The following is a 20,571-nucleotide window of genomic DNA, read 5'->3' on the forward strand; positions in this document are numbered from 1 at the left end:
ATTTCCTTTATGACCATCATGCTGGACAGAGTGAGACCAAATTTACTCCATGTCCTCTGTCAGATCAATGCTATGCCAGGGACTGTGTCGGGTGCAAGGACAGGGGACGTCACATCCTCAAGGTAGATGGAGATGGATGAAGCAAAATCTGGCTGTAGAAAGAGTGAATGAATGAGATAGAAAGGGCTTTACCCTAACTTGGAGCCTGATCTGAATTTGACTGGAAAAATTCCTGTCAGTTTTAGTGTGGTGGTTTTTCAGTTTTTTTGTTTGGTTGGTTGGTTGTTTTTTTTATGGTCAAACCTGAAGATTTCGAATTCACTTTTCTCAAGAATAATTAATTTTGGAACAGTAACTTGATTAATTTTATTTATTCATTTATTTATTTTTGCTACCCTTTAGGGAGACCCTGGAGAACAGGGCCTACTTGGAGAAGCTGGTGAAAAAGGAGAGATGGGGATACCTGGAATTGTCGGACCCCCTGGTGAACCTGGCATAATGGGTGTTCCTGTAAGTGTTTTCAACTTTAAGTGGGCTCTTTGTGATTCTTTTCTTTTTAATTTAGCTTACTTTTATTTTTTGTTTTCTCTTTTGCTATTGCATTAAAGATTACTGTCTTTAAACTAGTTTGTCTGCCCTTTCTATATGGTTCTGCTTTTCAGGGTTGGTAGAGCAACAAGTGTTTTCCCCATCTTAAATCTGGGGTCTCTTAGCAGACAGTATTTCCTCACACTTGTCACCTAGACACATACACCACACAGCCTGGCGTCTCTCACTTCAGATCTCTCCCCACCAGACAACCTTCTGTTGTTAGTCTCTATCCTCACCTTCATTTGGAGACTGTGGGCAATTTAACAGAATTAAATCATTCTATACATTTTTAAAAATGCCCAAAGAAATTGGTGAGATAATGTATCCTACCATAAATTGTGCTGTAAGATGTTTCATTGTTTTCTATCTTTCCCTACCTAATGGCTTTGTTTGCTGTCCCAGGGCTATTTAGTTTTTAGTTTAGATTAAAAGTTTGTCAGGACAAAGAACTGCCATTTTGAGCAGTTTACAAATAATAAAGCTCTAGAACTTAAAGCATGCAAGATCTGCCTCCAGTTGAAGATTTTGTGCTGATGTTCTCACCAAATACATGCTGTCGTTCTTTTAAATACACTTTAACAACAAAAGTTAAGTCTAAAAATAACATTTCTAGAAAAAGTGGTATCTGTAATGTTGAGGTGTCTTTATTTAGAAAATTATTGCAGCACAGACACCAACAGCATGGGATTTCTTAAAGTGTTGGATTATAGGGCCTTCTCTGCTAAGAGATACAAGACAGGTCAAAGTGGCTTAAAACCAGTGTCACATGATAGTGGATACCACATAGTCCAAACAACATCTGCTGGTGTTTCCTGATCAGTTGCCTTTGGAGGATGGCCTGTCTTTCCTAACAGTGGCCTTTCTACATTGCTGGCAAAGTGATGTAAAAACATTGTTACGGATGCTGTCCATCCTATGCTGGAACTGACTTCCAGAAATGAAGGTGTGTCGTGCCAGGAAGCCCTACTTCAGCTGATAATTCTGTGCCGTGGTGTGAGGTCACATCTTTGGTGGGCTTTCTCTTCTTCCCTCGTCAACGGCCCTGTAATGAGGCAGATAATATAAAAAGCAATGAGAAAGAAGAAAGAATTTCTTGATTCCATTTTATTCTTAAAAGACACTTTAACTAACTTCATTTTGGTGCCTCTGTGAAAGGAATTAAATGAACATATCGTTAAATGAACATATCACCAATTGCCATAGATAACTAAACCAGAGACTGCAGATGGAGAGAAAGAGCAGCACACACGCACAGGTCGAATAGCAAATGAGCATTGGGATCCACAGTCAACATTGCTAGGTCAGTTTGCTTATTTGTTCTGGCTTAATGCCTAGCACCTAAACTCCATCCATATAATCTGTTTTGCTGAAGTTTTATACAACTTCTTAATGTAAACTAATCTTTTAGAGCACAGTTTCCAAAGCAAGTACGTAGTCCTAATTTAGACATCAGATTCCCTTAGCAAAAATTGTCATGTTCTCATTCACAGTCCTCTGGCTGCCTTCACCGTAGCTCTTATGTGATGATTGAGTCTGAGTAAACATTAGTTTGGAGGGCCAGCTGTTAAGGGCTGTGAGCACTATCCTCTCTGTCCTCTAAGCCTCAGTGTTACAATTTGCTTTTTTTAAGTCTTGGGTTCTTCACAGTGACCTACTCTGCTAGTAAAGGAAGAAAGTGCGCTTTCAGCTGTCAGCGTGCTGGTAGCTCACAGTGTGCTGCAGAACAATTTTAGTTTCTGATACAGTAATGTCACCCTGACTTTTTTTATTTTATGCATTGGCAATTCTGGAAAAACTGGAATGTTTTGTACATTAAAATTATAAAACAGCTCGGCCCTGGCATATCTGCAAAGTATGTAATTAACTTGTATAGAGTAAACAAAATCAACAGTGCTGCTGTGCCTCAGTGAGACGGGCGGGTCTGGTGATCCGATGTTTGGGAGGATGTGGTTAGCAGGGTATTTTTCGTGTTTCTGTTCCATGTGTTCCAGAGGTGGCTGCAGTCCCTCCTCACTCATCTTCCCCAGCATCTGGGAGTGTTCAGATCATGATTTTGGCTTGACCTCATTCTAGGGATGTGGACAGATCATGCCATTCTGGTTTAAACAAGGAAATGGATTACCTATCGTCAGTTGTCTGGGTGTTCTATTGGGGATGAGATTAATACTACGTTTTACTTGAACAGATACATATGAAGCAACATATGTACTTCACAAATCAGTTTGAACTCTGTTTATCATGGCTCATCACCACAATATCCTGAAAATAGTATAGAGAGATTGATAGATCTCTCCTTACCCAAAACTGAAGCTGAATTACCTCCTTGCCTTCAAGGAGCTATCGGGTAACCTGAGGCCAATGAGCTCTAGACACTTTCAGCCCTTTGGGAGAATCATTTTTTGAAGTGACCCAGAGGGCAGCGGTGTTGTAGCTCCATGCACACCTCACCTGCAGGCAACACACCCACTTACACCATCACCAGGAGGCTGGTGGTGGGAGGCGCCACCACTAACTGAGTTAGGGCTCTCTGCTGCAGCAAGTTGTGTCAGGGCCCTGCTCTTCACACTTGACAGCCCCAAAGTTTTGTTAATTTTCCCCTGACTGTGTATTGCATTTCTCTAAATCCAGTATTTATCTTGAAGCAACTTTAGTAATAGAGTAATATTTTCTGTCTGGACAAGATTTATTGGTTGGTGGTTTTTGTTTGTTTTGTTTCTTCATTTCTAGAGCATTTTCAGTACTTCGATAAGTGATCCCTTATGTATGCCCATTTATTTCTGCTGTAACTTGAAACAGTCCTACTGACTTTCTCACAGCAACACTTAATGAGATTTTTCCTCCCACCTCTGTATATTACAAAAGCCTGCTTAGCTATCCAATTTGGAGCACAATTTAAACATGTTTCCAGGACTTTTCTCAATCGTTTCTTTTTCTCTCCCTAATTAACATACAGGGTCCTGAAGGAACACCAGGAAATCCAGGTCAAAGGGGACGTGTAGGAAAGAAGGTAGTATTTTTCATCTTCCCAAATTCCCTTCCTTTTGTCTGAAATTTACATTACAAAATAATTCCATTCAATCCCTTGACACTGTTGAGAGCCAGTCAGCACCGTAAAAGACATCAGGTTTTATGTGTTGATAGTTTCATACTGCAATCTAACGATAAAGTGAACTAAATCTATACCTATTTTCCATCACGCTTCAAGCTAATTTTTTTCTTGTTAGCCATAGCAATTAGAATTGTCGTTGTTCTGCATTTGATAACTTCTGAGACCTCAGGAAATTTAAATTTGGATCAAAATGTGCAACCCAGTTTCTGCTGCTATCAAAAATGTAAAGCTTTGGCTAAACCAAAAAAAATTCTCTGTCAGAATTATTTTTTTGCACTGCAGAGTTCTGGGATCAGACATTCTAAAAACTACAGTAAATGACATGTAAATATAATAATCCTCTTAAATAATGCTGTTACATGCTTTCAGTAGGCATTTAAACTACATTTTAAACATAGTATCAATCTCTTATTATTTTTAATACAATAACACCAATAGGGGGAAAAAGGGCAGCTTGGCCCTCCTGGAGAAATTGGACCTGCAGGCGACTCTGGCCAACCTGGAGGAATTGGTCCCAAAGGCGCAAGAGGAACTCGGGGCCCCTCGGTTTGTACAAAATATGTTTATTTAAGAGCTCATATATTTATGATTTAGCAGTGTCGCGTCTCTCCATGGGAGGAGGCAAGTCACAGGTGTAGCATGTACAAATATCACCAGCTGGAGATGGAGATGCAGGCAGTGCTTAAACTATCTAGAAGTCCTTCTCAGCCCCTGGGTACCGATGTGTGGCCTTTCATGCTAACAAGCATGAGACCTATGCACCTTTCCAGGCAGAAATTCATGGACCTTCAGGAAGTCATCTCATGCTCTGGTCGTGTTCCTGATCTGGCAGTCAGAGGAGCAGGATGGCAGGGCTTGCCATAGAGAGTACACATGCCCCACAATCCAGATGTAACTTCACTGATGTTGCTGTTCCTTAAACCTTTCTAGTTCCAAGAAAAGAAATTGTGGGGTTTGCTATTACATAAAGAAAGCCTTAGTCATGGCTGAAACAAAGCATTTCAGTTGAGAACTGCTCGTCTTATTGAATGGGAGTCTGGCAAAGTTAACTGATTTAAGGGTATTTTCATTAACTTCATGAACTTCTCTCATCACAAGCTCTCTAAGCTTGCTCCACACTGTGTGATAGCAGATGCAAAAACAAATGCACCCTCCATGCAACTGAGGCAATTTGCCCATCACAGCTCCAAGGTCCAATACCGTAACCACTGAATGCAGCATTGTTTCCCACAACACGTGAAGTTTAGAACTAAAGTAACTGTCTAATTTTCAAGAGAAGGACTTGAACTCTTTTGTTAGGACTGAAATGTTGACCATCATTTCCACAGCACAAGGAAAAGTCCAGTATTCTTTAACAAATGAAGTTGGAAGTAACAAGGAAGTAATCTGTGGTTCTCAAATCTCAATATCTGAAGATTTTTCCAAGTGATTACTTTATGAAGTATGTGTTGTTGTAACATTTTAAAAGGGAACTAATTTTTCTATCACTGATAATTGCTTTTAATAGGGACATCTGGGAGGAATGGGACCAGAAGGAGAATTAGGAATTCCAGGTTATGGGGTGAGTTTTTTTTAATGAATTCATGTACACACACATTCCTGTGTAACTCTGGTGCTCTAAATAATTTCAAATATCATCTGTATCTAGAATACACAAATGTGTTGTGTTTCAGATACATACTTTTATGTCACACTTGATTGCATACTTAAAAGCATTAGCCTTAAGCAGTGGTGACTTGTTTTTTTGTGAGTTCACCAGCAGATTTTTTTCCTCTCAGATTTGAAACTATTGTTTGTCCAATGCATCCCACTCTATTTGTTAATAAAGTTCCTATAAAATTACAACAGCTATTCATTATAAAGAAGATTCAGCAAACCACCACCTCTGTTTACTGTCTGGCCAGGCAGTTTCCCTTTCAGTAACAAAACCAGTGATTGAATGAGGTTACTTGAAGGGCATAAAAATGTTGTGACTTTCATTGAAAAATAATTACTGTTTTCCGATGATCACTGTAGATGGATTGAGTCCTGCTCTTACAGACCAGACTGCCATTTCTACTCCAAACAGAAATGTCCATCTGTGGCCCTAACCCTGATGTGAGAACCAGCCCAGCTCCCCTCACTTACATCAAGCCCTGCCAGAACCTTCAGTTTCTAACTGTGCACATAGGTTTTCCTGCACAGAATAATTTTTCTGCCTGTGCCCATTAATTTTGCAAGCAGCAAAACATAATGACAACAAGCATCTAAAAAATGAATTCTTTCTTTAATTATTTGTGTTGGAACTAATTTTTGCTTTGTTTTCTTCATTAGGGCCACCAAGGTCCTCCAGGGCCTTCAGGGCCCCCAGGACCCAAAGGAGAGAAGGTATGAAGTTGGATTATACTTTTCTATAGTTTGAGTAATCATAAAGGAAAGAAATATTACTGTAAGCTCACTGTTTTCCTCAGCATGCAGCAAAGCCACCATTTGGAGTTTTTATTAGTATTGTGAGAGAACATGAAAAGAAATATAAACTGTGGAAACCGATCATTCGGATGCAAAGTTCTGAACTGTAGTTGAAATGTTTGAGGCTTTAAAACACAAGGTACCCAGTGTAAAGAATGTGTAATTGTATCAGATAGCACCACTGCCCTCAGTAAATGCTACTGACAGAAATAATCAGTGTGGGAACTGCTAAGTATTCACTTAACTTTAAACCTGTGAGTACTGCCATGGATTTTGCTGAAAGTTCAACTATGATGGTCGAAGCTCTATGCTTAATATAAAATGTTAGGGACAGCATATTGCCTCAGTGTCGCTATTTCAGTGTCAAATTCACTACTGTTCTTTCAAGCTCCAAGTCCTGCAAACAAATTTGTATGCTGAGTGAAGTCTGTGTAGCCCCAGGCAGGTACAGGGATTCCCTTCAGGAAGATTAATTTAGAGTTGTGCCTGACAAAGAAACCTATTCTTACGTTTTGGCCAGTTTTGCAATGAATACTGCTAATAGGCAGTTAGTGAGGATTTTCTAAATAGCTTCTGAGAAAATCTTCATAAACACTACCTGAAAACTGAATTGTTGGGAGGTAGGAGTCTAACTTGCTCAGTTGCCTCTGAAATTTCCGTTTGATGCACTTTTGAAACTGGTAATCATATTCAAAATATGTGCCTCTGCATTAAATGTATTGGTAAATATCATCTAGAATATGTAATTGTGTTGTCTATTATTTGGATTACTTGGATGATGGATGTTTCATATTTAAAATTATAAACAGAATGATCCTGTTTATGCTGATTGTTGGAGTTTTCTGGACACTTGTTTACCTGTATTAAGTATATATCTCAAGACAGTAGAAGAAATTTTGTTTTTTTACTCTTGTCAAATACCCTGTTTCTCCATTCCTAACAAATGATTATGTGGACTTTGTTCAAATACTAGTATTATTTTTAATAGCTGCATTTAAAAGTAGAACAAATACTTATTTTTTTGAGTCCTATATTTATTTCCTAAAACAAATGGTGCATGTTGAAATGGAGTTACCGCTTCCACTGTATTAAAAACATAAGCATCACATTCACTAGTAGCATCTATACAGTATACTTTGTGGTGTATTACTAATATTTAAACATATATGCATTTTTTAATCCGTATGTTTATTCTAGGGTTACCCAGGCGAAGACAATACAGTGCTTGGACCACCTGGGCCCATAGGTGAACCAGTAGGTCTTTATTTCTCAAAAAAATTATATTGGTGCCTCAATACAAGAGACAACGCAGGCTCTTCCTGAAAGTTCTTATTACTGTCTAAGGAGTCGGTACTCCCTTGTACAAAACTGTAGAGTGATGGTCCTTTAATCAGTAATCTCTCTCTGAAAAATGCAATGATATGCTCTTTCCTGCTTTAAGAGTATGTGCCTAATGTTTAATTACACTAATGCCATCATTCTGTGTCTAGACTGGCAGGTTTTGGAACAGAATTTTTATCCTCTATGTTTATACTGAATTATACCTAATTGCTTTACTAACCAGAAATGTATTTTGACTTACTTCATTATCACTACAAAGCTAATTTAGCTGTTTTGGCTTCATTTTATAACCTTTCTGCTTACTAAATATCTATGCAATTATGAGCATGTCCAAAAAACAAATGCAATCTCAAAATCTTATTACAAGCATTTAACGTTCAGGCTTTGTGCTAGAAAGTAGTGCTTGTACACCCTACTCCTCTTCAGATTGGCCTTAATATTTGTACCTCACCTCCCTAAAAAGTAGGGACTGTAAGACACAGATGTAACTGAAGACAGTCTGGACTAGGTTCTTAACTTAATTAGGGAAAGGCATGAGAGAAAAGGCTCCAGCCAGTTCTGTTGTAGGTGAGCTGACTTTGCTATGCTGACTGTTCAAACATTGCAAGCAGGGCCTTGCCCTTTGCAGATTCCTTTTAGGAAACATGCCAGGAACATGCCAAAACCTTGGAGAGTATAGAACCAGTTGCGTAATAGTACCTATTGGTGGATATGCAGTAGATGCGGTTAATCTATTCATTTCTGAACCATAAAGATGCGCTGCAGTTAGTGATGCCGGGCCAGTTTTTCACTATGTGCTTTTACTTCAGACATAGGTAGAAAAGGACAGTCCTTATTTCATCTAATGAGTGGCTGGATGTCTTTTTGAAAGTCTTGGCCGTTCTTACTTTCTGTGGGCATGATTCCTTATTCCACCATTTTTCTTATGAAAGCCATAAGAGAGTTTTCCTCACGTGCCTTGAAAATAAAGTCTGGTCATTCACAGGGAGTCTTAATTCTGATACCATATATATATGGGTATAAACCTGGAGAACTTCTACTGAGGCCAATATTCCCATTTCATTTTTCCCCATATAAGATTCATCTTTTAGCTTCTGGTCTTCAGTAGCAAAATGTTTTAGAAAGCGTCTCCTGCCTGACTGTAATGCATTTTGTTTAGAAAAAAAATCATGTTTATTCCTTTAGACAAGCTAATTTTAATATTAGTAATCCTCAATTCACTCTTGTTGGTCTGTCTGTTTTGAGAGAAATCCCAGCTTTCTTTTTTCACTTCTCTGCAGCAGTTTTTCAGTCCAGCTGTTACATTATGCTCTTTGTTTTTCTCTCCAGGGGCCTAGTGGAGAACGTGGAGATAGAGGAGAATCTGGTGATGAGGGCTACAAGGTAATACCTCTTGCTTTTTAATTCTTTGTATTTGAACATGGTGTGCTGTGCGTACATGTAGTAATGCTGAAAAAGTGTCATTGCAAGTATGCTAAGATGCACTTGCTGGTGTCTCACTGCACTGATGAGTTCTTAGTATAGATTGGAGCACCTGTCATGTGAAGAGAGTCTAGGAGAGCAGGGACTGTTTAGGCTGGAGGAAAGAGGGCTCAGGCAGGGGATCTTAATGTGTATAAATGCCTGATGGGAAGGAATGAGGATGAAGGAAGCAGACACGTCTCAGTAGTATACAGTGACAAGCAAAAGGCACGCGTTGAGAGACATGAAATATTCCATTTGAACACCAGAAAACACTTTTTTTTTTTTTTTTTTTTAACTGTGAGGGTACCTGAGTACTGGAACAGGTAGCCCAGAGAGAGGTTTTGGAGTGCCCATCCTTGAAGATCATTAATGCCCCCCTGGGCATGGTCCTGGACAGACTGATGGCCCTGCTTAAGCTTAGTTGCTCTAGGTGATCTCAAAAGGTCCCTTCCAACCTAAATGATTCTGTTAGACAGAATCAATTAACATTTTTATTTGAAATGTAAGTGCTATAGCTTTGTAAATCTAATCCTAATAATCATTCATTAATTGTATGCAGTCTTTCAGCAAATACAAATGGCTGGTAACTCATTCTGTTTGTTGAAAAACAGAAGAGACTCCTTGACAGGGAGTATCTTGTTCAAGTTACACAGACAGTGCGGATAGGCGTAGTAATAAATCAGTGAAGCAAATATAGTCTGTGCACAGAAAAGTGCAGGAATGTTTAAAACATATATTTCCCTCTTGCAGTGAGTTTGGAGTAGAGAGTTTAAAGAAGAAAAGGTCCCTAAGGTCTGGTGTCAGGAGAGCTGAGCATACTTTATACAGGTGAAGTCAGTGAAGCTGAGGCCACTCAGCACTTCCCAAGATCGGCTTTCGAAGGAAGTCTGTAGCTCACGGAGCATGACATCCTGAGTTATTTATATTGCAATATATTATATTTTCTGCTTCCCAGGGTCACATAGGCCTTCCAGGGCTTAGAGGACCAACTGGACAGCAGGGGCCTCCAGTAAGTATTGTAAACGATGAGGTTTCTCTGCTGAGCATTGAAATTACATTTTATTCTGCATTTCTGTGATATGTTGTTAGTTATTTATTTAATATATGTTCTTTCCAAAGGGAGAGCCAGGTGGATTTGGGGAGCAAGGACCAAAAGGAGAAAGAGGTTCAGAAGTAAGTAGAAAAAAGTAAAGAAACAGTGCACTTAATTGGAGTTTGTCTGTTTTTACTGTTCACTGACTATCCTTGGAAAAGAAGAAAGTGTAGGGTTTTGATAGATAAGACTTGTTTCAAGAGTAAAACATGATTTCTGATGGATATTCTTAAAGATGTAGTATTTGCTTTCATATTCCAGTTTTATGAGAAAATTAGGGCTCTCCATCACCTGTTCTCAAGTTGCACATCCTGTGAAGTCTTCAACAACTTGAACCAGCACGTTTGAGTTGAATTCTGCTTAAGTTCTTATCATTGTCTGCCACTATGATTTGCATGATGCTCTAGACAGATTTGCTACAGCCTGTTGTAGGAAATCTCTGTGCTTGCTGGGCATCTCTATACTAAAGATATTTAGGTTTCAAATCATCTCAAATATAGATGCAAGCTGTTTTGTAGTTTTAGGCTGAATTTTTGCTGATTACTTAAATGAAGGTTCTTTTTGTACTGTTTTACATCCCCAAGCAATACATTTGAGTCACACAGTCTGAAGTGGGAACAGAGCAGTGCCCAGTGCTCACTGAAGCTCCAACAGTTTTTGTGGTTTCTTCTACAGCTGGCAGTAGCCACCTGCACGTGGAGCACAGTGTTCTCTCTTGCAGGCACAGTTTAGCTCATCTAAGATGCGTGTGTAGTGTCTTGGCATTTATATGACAGTATCTATTAGTGGCGTTTTGCCTTTCCCTGAAAATAATTGGTTTTCATACTCAAATTCTCTTTTGAAACTATTGGGCTAGTTTTTCCAAACATTAAGCTTGTAGGAAAGTTTTGTAAATGACTGACAGAGCAGCATGGAAATCATTTTGATTTTTTGTTTCTTTGGTTTTTTTTGGTTGGTTTTGGTTTGGTTTTTGTTTCACTGTTACATAAGGTTGAAATTCAGTGTTTGGCTTTCCTTTTCATACCTGCAGGGACAATAAAAATATAGAATGGAAAATTGCGTAATGATCTTAGTATATATGTGTAATTTGATAGATAAGTGGTTTTACTTTGGGGTAATAGAAAGCATTATGAGAGGCTTTTTTTGAAAAATTTGAGTGATATTCAGTTATACCCTTAAATAGAGTTCCTCGTGACAAACTAGCTCTGAAAAACACCCAGGATTTTACTGCTCTGGTTTGTAAACGAAGCCTCCCGGTACTGCACTGCGCTGAATTTTCACTCAGACTTGGAAATAAGGGATTTGCTACAGAACAGTAGAGTAAAAAGACAGAACAAGTCAAGAAAAAAGACTAAATATTTTTCTTTAGAAATAATAGTTCATGTAGATGGTGTGTTGAAAGTTGCCAAAAGTATTTTATATTCCACCATGACTTTTATTTACCTTTGAGATTCCAGAAGATCTAGGCTAGAAGATTTCTTACAACTTGAATTGCCTTTGCAACTTAAATGAGAAATTTTCTCTGAAATGTTCCATAGACGATTGTTAAAGTTCCAAAATTTTCTAGGTGAATACAAGAATCTACAGTAGGTTAGGAATAGGGAGAAACAAAAAGAAAATGCGATGTGTAAACATTGTCAGCATGTACTGTAACCATGTGCTCAGATATATTGCCTTCAACAAACTATCACAGCACAGGATAAAATCAATCATTCCTCTGCCTTTCCCTTGGGGAATTTTTTCTTGGTCTTGCAAATGGCCCTCAGATTAAAACTGCCGTTGTTAAATATGGAACCAATATGCAGCCTGGAGCAAACCAAAAGAGCTTAAAGATTTACACAAGAAATAGTGGAAACATCCATACAGTCTTAACTCCGTTGGCATGCTTGGTGCTGCTATAACAAGCCTCACAAAGCCGATCCCATAAATTGCAATGCTGAATCATCTGGGTTTAGTTTATGTGTTCAGAAATTTTAATGAAAACAATATAGAGTTCTTTGGATATACAGGTTCCTGTTCTGATTGGTGGACTTTATGTATGCCTTTATAAACAAAAAGACATTAAATTAAGGAATAGAACACAATTTTGCTGGTTTTATCATATTCATATTAATTGTAAAAAAAAAAAAAAATTACACTTAAAATGACTGTTATTCTTTTCATTTTATTGCATGTTATGTAATATGGCAGCATAATTATCATAGTTTTTCCTTTAATAGCAGTCTTAAAAATAATTAATCCAGAAAACCTTGGAAACTCTTCTACTTGATCAGTGCTAACAAATGTTATTTTTATCTCTGCTGTCTGAGGGGTTACGTCTGAGAGTTAAGATAAAATTCATGCCCATGTTGTAATTTATGAATACTTCCTAAATTTTTCTGGTATGTTTGATATCTATATTCCATGGGGAATATGCTGCAAACAGAATTCTCAGATCCTTCCGACCCATTCCGAGCTTTTCCGTGTTGGTTCTTGGCTTCTGTGTAACTAAACCACTTACAAGACTCTGTCCACTCAGACTAAACCACTTACAAGATACTCTGTCAGTATCCCTTGGTTGACTGAGACTACAGATTCCTAGATCAGTCAAGACAAAAAAAGAGTGGTTTTATGTAAATTTTATCTTTATTCTACATTTTAGATAAAAAGAATGTTCCCATTTGTGATGCTGTTTTCTAGTACTTTCCTCCACGTACACTCAGTGCATCTACATTGCCAACTTTTAATGATTTCCATTTTTGAAAGGTATTGAAAGTGCTGTAAAAGCATACTTCCTTACAGTGGTGTGGTTTTCTACCAGAAAATGTATTAACTTGTTGAAAAACCTTCTGCTGTCTCCTGAAGTGGAAATGATCTGGTCCAAAGCCAGGCAATGTGAACATTTGTTCTAGAGGGGAAAACGATTCTCAGCTCTTCTTAGGGGATTGGGTTTATAACACTTGTCAGTTCACCAGTGTTTGTAACTTTTAGGGACCCACAGGGAAGAAAGGAGCAACAGGTCAGGCGGGAAAACCTGGAATTCCTGTAAGTAACAAAAGTTTAGTTTTATAATTTTCATGTTATAAATGAAACATATATATTAATTAATAAAACCAAACTTGGGTCATGCCAGAGTCATACCAGAAAGTCTTCTGCTCACTCTAAAGAACCGCCTCATTGTCCAGGAAGTGTAAAGGAGCCCCCATGAAAGTAGAATGATTTTTGAAACTCTGTGACATCAACCTGATTTACACTCAGTTACTCGGCACATGGAGGTGAAGTGCAGCTATTATAACAAGGTGCTTCCTACTTGTATAGTTACTTAATTAAGTGATTTGTTTATGTGGCTCATAGTCAAGTTATCGCGTTACGTTGCACAGAGCTGTACTACTGTTCACTCCTGGCTCCCATCAGTTCCTTGAACAGCTGCAGCCTAGAGAAGGCTGTATCCATATGTCCGTGATGCATACGGCTGACAGATCTCTTGAGGTTTTCTTCTTTCTCACTTGCCATGAGCTGAAATGTTTAAAGCTCTTTCTGGAGAAGCTAACTGGGGAGAAAATAACTTGCATCCCTTTCTCCCTGAGGGAAAAGAAAGAGCAGGAAGCAGTAGGTGTTCTGTAAACATAACCAAGAACAAAATGCATCCAAGGCTATTTTGGTCCCCTAATAAATAATACCACACAAGCACATATTGTAAATATATTTTACTCCCTCACATCAAAACATCGTCAGTAACCAGAGAAATGCAGCTGCTTCGCAGAGCTTGTACCTTCTGGGCAGAGTGGAAGAATAGCCTTTTGAAGGCAAGCAAATTGTGTCTTTTGTAAATATTTGGCTCTTCCCTCTGGAGAGAGATAATCGTTCTGCAAATGGAGGAAAAGAGAAAGGCAAGAAAAATGGAGAAGTGAGGAGGAAAAGACAGTAAAGAGGAAATCTCAAAACACATCCCAAGAATGTGATTCTTCAGCAATCAGAAGTTAGAAATGAGATTAAGATGGCACACTTCTCATATTCTATAAGACAGTTGTTAAATATACTTCTTACAATGAGCCATGTTCTAGCTAGACTGTTTTAAATTTCTGAGATACATTCATACGGAGATAATTGCAGAACTCCAAGACACCTAAGATCATATGTGTCACTCTAAAAGGAAATTATTATAAAGAAAAAAATTACCATTCATTTGGTGAATGTGACATAAGGCTTTTCAGTGCACGTATAGCAACAGTTAGCACAAACTTGTCTCATTAGAAGTTTGTGTGTATTTTTAATGTGTACAAATTCGAACAGAATATATTTGTGAGCATACAATATATGCTATCTAGTAAAATGAAGGCATATGGTTAATTTTTTAGAGTTACTTAGATGACTTCATCAGGTTTCCTTGCTTCAGTTTAAGAATCAACACACTCAGCCATCTTCCAGGCCTCGCATGCAGAGCAGTCAGCCTCATGGTTTCAGCTGAATTTGCCTAGATCCCACAATACAACACATCTAAAGTTAAGCCAATAGCTATTTAAATCAAACATGCTAACTCAGAGTCATCTGTGTCACTGGGTCTGTTTTTATTTAGGTTTTAAGAAATACTGTGACTGCAATGTAGTTCTGTAATGGTGAAGCTAAAGAGAGCCAACCATGCTATATTTAGTCTGAATTTGTTTCAAGGGAAAACTGGGACCAGCAGGGCAGAAAGGAGCAGTGGGCTACCCTGGACCAGAAGGTATTCCTGGGAATCCTGGCAAGCCTGGGCTGTCAGGGAAACCTGGCCCTAAGGTAAGTTGCTTTCCACATTGCCCCTCTTCTTGTCATTCTGCTTTACAGATTTTCTGAGCCAAGGTGTTTAAATAGAAGGAACCATTCCCAGTACTGTTGTCATCTTGAAAATTCGATCAATTCTTTGTTTTCTTTCTTAAAAATATAAATTTGCCTATCTGACAGAAGATTAAACAAGAGGCCCATAGGGGGCAGGTGTATCCTCTTTGAGACTCTCAGGTTTCAGGTAATGGCCTGCTGAATCTCTTTCAAGTACTTAATTTTTGGGGAGTTGGATTTAGGATAAACACCCTGAAGAATTCTTATATTTTGGCCTTTTCATTCAAAATGTCATCTTTCATATTAAAAGTTACTCCATTACTTCGTATTAACTAAATGTAGTAGCATTATAACCTGTACTAAAGAGAGACTTCTGATTTTTCCCATTATGAATAAAAGAACACAACTTTTGCTATATAAGTTTATCATTTGATCAGTCTATAAACCACAGTACCATATTCAGAAGTTCTGGAAATCACATTTAATATAAAAATCATGTTTCATGTAACCCTTTTATTTCTATGAATACTTAGCAGAATATCATATGAAATATAGGATAACTGTTCTTTCTACTAAACAACATCACAGCAATGTTCATTTGGATGGTGGCAAATTTCCATTTTGAGTTCTTTAACATGACAATTGGCTTAACTCCATGCATTCAATAACTTATTTTTCATTCAAAATTCTTGCTATTGTTTAGAGTTTATCATACATTTTCATAACAACTGTTCTGATCTTCCTTGATGTGGTAAAGTTATTTTATATGTATATCTTCAGAGTGTACATAGTCGTACTAATATTATTAGTATGCCTGGTATTTATAAATAGACGTGTTGAATTTTGCATGCTTCTGTGGGAAGGGAGTCTCATTTTGTTTCTTGATGCAGAGTCCCTTCTTGAAAAATGAGTGCTATGAATCTCAACAGCATTTTCAGCTCATCCATAGTAAATGAATTTAGTATCTTGTTTCTATCAGGAGCTTCTTATTTTGAGCTCAGAATCCTCACAGTTCTAGCTAAAGAGATATCACATAGCGCTCCTCCAAGAAACATTTCAAGAAGTCATCTTCTATAAGTAACAGGTATTAGTGCTCTGATCTGCAGGTTTCAAAATACCGTTAGCAAAGAATGATATGTTTCAGCTGTAAAGACTATTAATTTGAATATGCAAATTTGCAGGTGTAGGTGAAGTTTTAAGTCTCATTAACTATTCTGTATGATTCCCTGTGGAAGGTGAAAGCAATCACTGGTATGTCCATAAAACTGACAACAACTGTGGGCAGAAAAATGCTCAGGATTTGTAGGTCCCTGGTACCCAACCTGGTGATCCAGCTGGGCAACTATTCCTATTTAGGAGTGTGCTAATAGGGGAGATGCCATGCGTCAACTCCAACAGACAATTGATTCTCTCAAAGGTTCTCAGAAGGTTCTCATCACAGATGACAGCAGGATATGTTTAGGTTAGAACAGAACAAGGTTTGAGATGAATACTGATATGAACATTTGCTTAAGCATGCTTAGCATTTGCTTTGCTTGACAGTCAGTGACTTGTTAAGTTGCATTAATTTGCCTCTTCAGAATCTTCAGTCTAACCCACAGTTAAAACACATATAGCTATGTTGCTAAGTATCATGGGTTCTGATGAATTAACAGAAATACAGATGAAATACTGCCGATCATTCTTTTCATATGTTTTGATGTACTCCAATGTGTCATGTATACAGAAAAATATTAAGCAGCTTTAGTTGATTGTATGTTACATGCCTGTTTTCGCATACAATGAAAATATATGTTTGGCTTTTCTGCTTGTAATCAATCACTTTTTATTCATTAAGGGTAATAAGGGAAACCCAGGCTTAGCGGGTCTGGCAGGTTATCCTGGAGCTCGAGGTCCCAAGGGATTGCCAGGCATGCCAGGGCCCATGGGAGCACCCGGACTAAAGGTAGGCATATCGGTTCTTGTTGTTTAAGAGAAGTATTACTGATATTGCCCAGTCTTCATGCTGCATGCAGTGATGCTATGCATGCTACTGTTAATTGTACAAGTAGTTGATATCAAAATGTATTTGAAGGGTGAAACTGCAGATTTTGCTGCCCTACTCAGCTTCTACTGATAATATTAACTACTTATTTCAATGATAAAAGAAGCAAAGAATGGAAACATTACTGATAATTTCCACCATTTGGTGTAGGATTTTTCATTTCAAATGATGATATGCACTGCTCTGTGTGGTTTTATCGGTAAGGAGTTTTTAAAACCTCCAGTTAATTGAAAACTGGAGAGGGAAATACTGTCTATCTTTGTTCTCTTTTCATGAAGATATTTTAGTATAAACTCTATTCACTATTTGTAGTGTTTATTGCCAGTGCTCTCAGTCTGGGTTATATGCCTTTGTCTACGCAATGAACTGTAGGAACGTAGCTCCTGCTCAGAAAATATTGCAATCTCAAAAAGGCAGGGAATAGGTGAAGTGAGGGAAAAGGGATACTAGGCTGTGCAAAATAAATGTTAAGAGCAGATGTACTGAGTCAGACCAAAAGTCTGTCTTTGTTAGAGCTAAAAGGAAACACCAAAGAAATAGCGTACGTGCAAAACAGTCATGGAAGGTGAATAGTCCCTAATTACTTGCAGATTGGTAATCTCCTAAGCTAGACATGGTTTCTGTGTGTTTGATGGTCCTGAGAGGATTTCCCTAGCATGAACTTGCCTAGCTTCCATGTGAAATCACATGAACTTTTAATCTAACAACAAGGAGTTCTGCAGCTATACTGTGCCGTGCTCAGGGGATTGCTTTTTTAATTTGATTCTAACCTGCCTATTCTGTATTTCATTTTGTGTACTTTAGCATTTTCATGGCGAGATACCATACTGGAAATGGCCTGAAATGTATGGTTTTTTTTTGTTTGTTATCAAATCAAGGAACAGTCAGGTCATATTTTCATTTTAGTGTAAGAAATAATTATGGAAATGAAATGAATAGAGTATATTTATTTCTTAAAACAGACAGAAAGCATGTTCCACGTTTCTGACCAGAAATTAACATTTATAACTTTCACAATTATAATAAAGGATGTATTATCTTCCTTTTCATAGGGTGAGAAAGGGCTTCTTGGTCATCCAGGAAAACGAGGTAAAAGAGGCCATCCAGGATCACAAGGTGACCAAGGACCAGCAGGAGATGCTGGTCTGAAAGGACAGACTGTACGTAATTACAGCATTTGATGCAAAACAACTACTCCAAGAGTTACCAACATGAAATAAGTGAGGATGCCTGCCTCTATTACAGGGAGAAGATGGAGATCAAGGTTTGATGGGTTTTCAAGGATTCCCAGGTCCAAAAGTATGTGTTCATTCTTTTCTGTTAGATCTTAAGATTAAGATTTACAGACTGAAAATATTTACAGAGTGAAAATATTAGGAAAGCGTAGATTTAATCAGCTTTAACAATAATTTGTTCAGAATGTATCTGCACTTGTTGGGACATTTTAGGCAGAGCTGTGTACTCCACTTTCAAGGATGAATGGTCTGGGTCAGTGAGCTTGGTATTTTCACTGTTACTGCTCTTAGAAATTATCTTACTTCCCTTGTTTACAAGAGATTAATACAAGCTGATAACTAATGTTCACGTTTGACTAAACTTCTTTGTATTTTCAGGGTCCTGCAGGGGACGTTGGCTTAGTTGGAATTCTGGGCCCAAAAGGTCCAACAGGGCAAATTGTAAGTATTTCACTCCATGAAAGTGCTTATCAGGATAGCTTGCAGGTGGCACGAATTTTTAATTTAGAGGAATCCTCTTTTACCTACTGGAAAGGCTGGAGCCCTCTAGCCAAGCCTTTCTCTCTGGCTGTGCCTGCACTAGGAGCCCTTTGCCTATTCTTCCACACTGGTCTGGTTACAGTGTGCATACAGATACACAAGCAGAACTGGGCTCTCGGTCTTAAAGGAAAAAAAGCACACTCAGCTGACAATTATACTCTCTTAGCAATAATTTTATCAAGTCTCAATTTATCAATTTACAAGTCTCTTGATCACTGTCATTTCATTGTCTGAGGGGGTTTAATGCTCTCTTTCTTCTTACTGGCAATAATGCTGACTGTATGACTGTCCAGCAGTGAAACAAAAAAAAGGGGTCAAACTTTACCCACAGAAGAGAGGGTAGTGCTCAAAAGCACTGTGAATTAATAGGTAGCCTTTTAAATATATTTCCTTTTTATCTATGCGGCTACAAGTCTGCGTTAGCTCGTTCTTCATAACACCTTCTTCATGACATTCTACTTTCTTACTCTCCAAAAATGTGGAAGAATTTTATCATATTTGGGAGCGTGCATCCAGCTTACAGCATCAAGTGAAAAGCAGGAAAGGGAGGAAGTTTGCAGCATGGGAAATCTTACTGCAAAATGCTCTTCTCTCACTGCTGCCATTGACATCACAGAAGTTACTCGGTTCAGTTAACCAGATGCAGAGCAAAGGCTTTAGTGGCCTGTTCTAATAGCTGTTTTCTTTTTCTAAACATTCCTATACAAGATAAACACTGGAAATGAACAGTTTGCTCTGAGTGAAACAGAACAGTAAAGTAGCATTTTAGCAGTATTTACTGGCAGCCTTACAAGAGCACTTGCGGGCAGTAATATAGTTCAAGATAATACTGACTGTAGCTCAATGAATACTTGTTTTTGGTAGTCAGAGTACTTAAGTTTCCACTATTTTTAGTGCATCACCTCTCATATAAAAGAATGCATATGGGCTTTCCAAACATAACTATTACTAATTATTAAAATAACTACCTTGTTGATTATGTAGCAATGTATATTCAGTATTCAGAAAGATAATATTTCCATGATATTTGGGATATTTGCCAATGCTGAGCAACTTGAAACCAGGACATGTCATACGGATTTTCTTCATTTTGAAAACATGGTGGACTAATAAATCACTTTGCTTTTTTACAGGGATATATTGGTCCTGTTGGTCAAGAAGGCATTACGGGCCCAACTGGCAGGCCTGTAAGTTTCCCTTATCTTTTGGATAGTTTGGTTATTTCACCTACCTTTATTTTTAATAATCTGTTTTACAACTAGACGTATTTTGCCATTTGTCAACTGGTAGGACTGTCTTTGTAATATTACCATGCTGCCAAGCTAATATATGTGATTTCAGCATCTGATACAAACAAGATGATGGAAAAAAATCATTGTAATGGCATTCTATCAAAGTACATTATACAGAGGACATCTCTACAGGAGCAGTAGACAAATCAAGGTGTAAACTAGCACCCTAACTGTAACCTGGATATTCATATTCAGCCTTAAGTCTGCAATGTTTCTAGAAAAAAAAAATTCTTGGCCTTTCTGATGACCCATAGAGCTCCCTAGGTTCTCTGCAGTGGGACAGCTCTGCCCTCATCCCTGTTTCCATCCCTCGTCGCATTCCCTGTGCCAGAGGCAGAGCAGCATTCTGCAGGAGCACCTGCTGGCTCTATCTGCTATGTCCAGAGTGCCTGTCCCACCCATGTAAGGTACATATAGAAGCTTTTTTTATACCACCCAAGTTCCTCTGCCTGATCAACAAAACTTAGAGGGAATGAGAATGTTGAAAAATTTGAAATAATAATCATCAAAATAACAGGAATCCATAATAAAAATAATAAATATGAATATTTAAAAGTGAAAAAGAAAGGGGAAGGAAAATGTTCCTCCTATAATTAGACTATCCTTTCCACCTGCTGGGA

General features: G+C 38.1%; 1 protein-coding gene across 4 annotated transcripts in view; it reads left to right on the forward strand.

Annotated features, from left to right (window-relative positions):
• The window catches only part of COL24A1 (collagen type XXIV alpha 1 chain), a 135,020-nt gene that overhangs the window by 100,690 nt on the left and 13,759 nt on the right, over window positions 1-20,571 (forward strand). For all 4 annotated transcript variants that reach the window (XR_014587622.1, XM_083847170.1, XM_083847168.1 and 1 more), the window contains exons 37-52: window positions 403-510; window positions 3,545-3,598; window positions 4,139-4,246; window positions 5,208-5,261; window positions 6,014-6,067; window positions 7,346-7,402; window positions 8,819-8,872; window positions 9,909-9,962; window positions 10,073-10,126; window positions 13,017-13,070; window positions 14,694-14,801; window positions 16,678-16,785; window positions 17,937-18,044; window positions 18,130-18,183; window positions 18,498-18,560; window positions 19,793-19,846. Coding sequence is in view for 3 of the 4 variants with exons in the window: in XM_083847170.1 (XP_083703296.1) it covers window positions 403-510; window positions 3,545-3,598; window positions 4,139-4,246; window positions 5,208-5,261; window positions 6,014-6,067; window positions 7,346-7,402; window positions 8,819-8,872; window positions 9,909-9,962; window positions 10,073-10,126; window positions 13,017-13,070; window positions 14,694-14,801; window positions 16,678-16,785; window positions 17,937-18,044; window positions 18,130-18,183; window positions 18,498-18,560; window positions 19,793-19,846 (1,146 nt within the window). In the remaining variant the exon portion in view is untranslated. The remainder of the gene's footprint in view (window positions 1-402; window positions 511-3,544; window positions 3,599-4,138; window positions 4,247-5,207; window positions 5,262-6,013; window positions 6,068-7,345; window positions 7,403-8,818; window positions 8,873-9,908; window positions 9,963-10,072; window positions 10,127-13,016; window positions 13,071-14,693; window positions 14,802-16,677; window positions 16,786-17,936; window positions 18,045-18,129; window positions 18,184-18,497; window positions 18,561-19,792; window positions 19,847-20,571) is intronic.

This window comes from Anser anser (assembly GCF_964211835.1).
Source record: "Anser anser genome assembly, chromosome: 8".
In the NCBI taxonomy this organism is placed as follows: Eukaryota; Metazoa; Chordata; class Aves; order Anseriformes; family Anatidae; genus Anser; species Anser anser.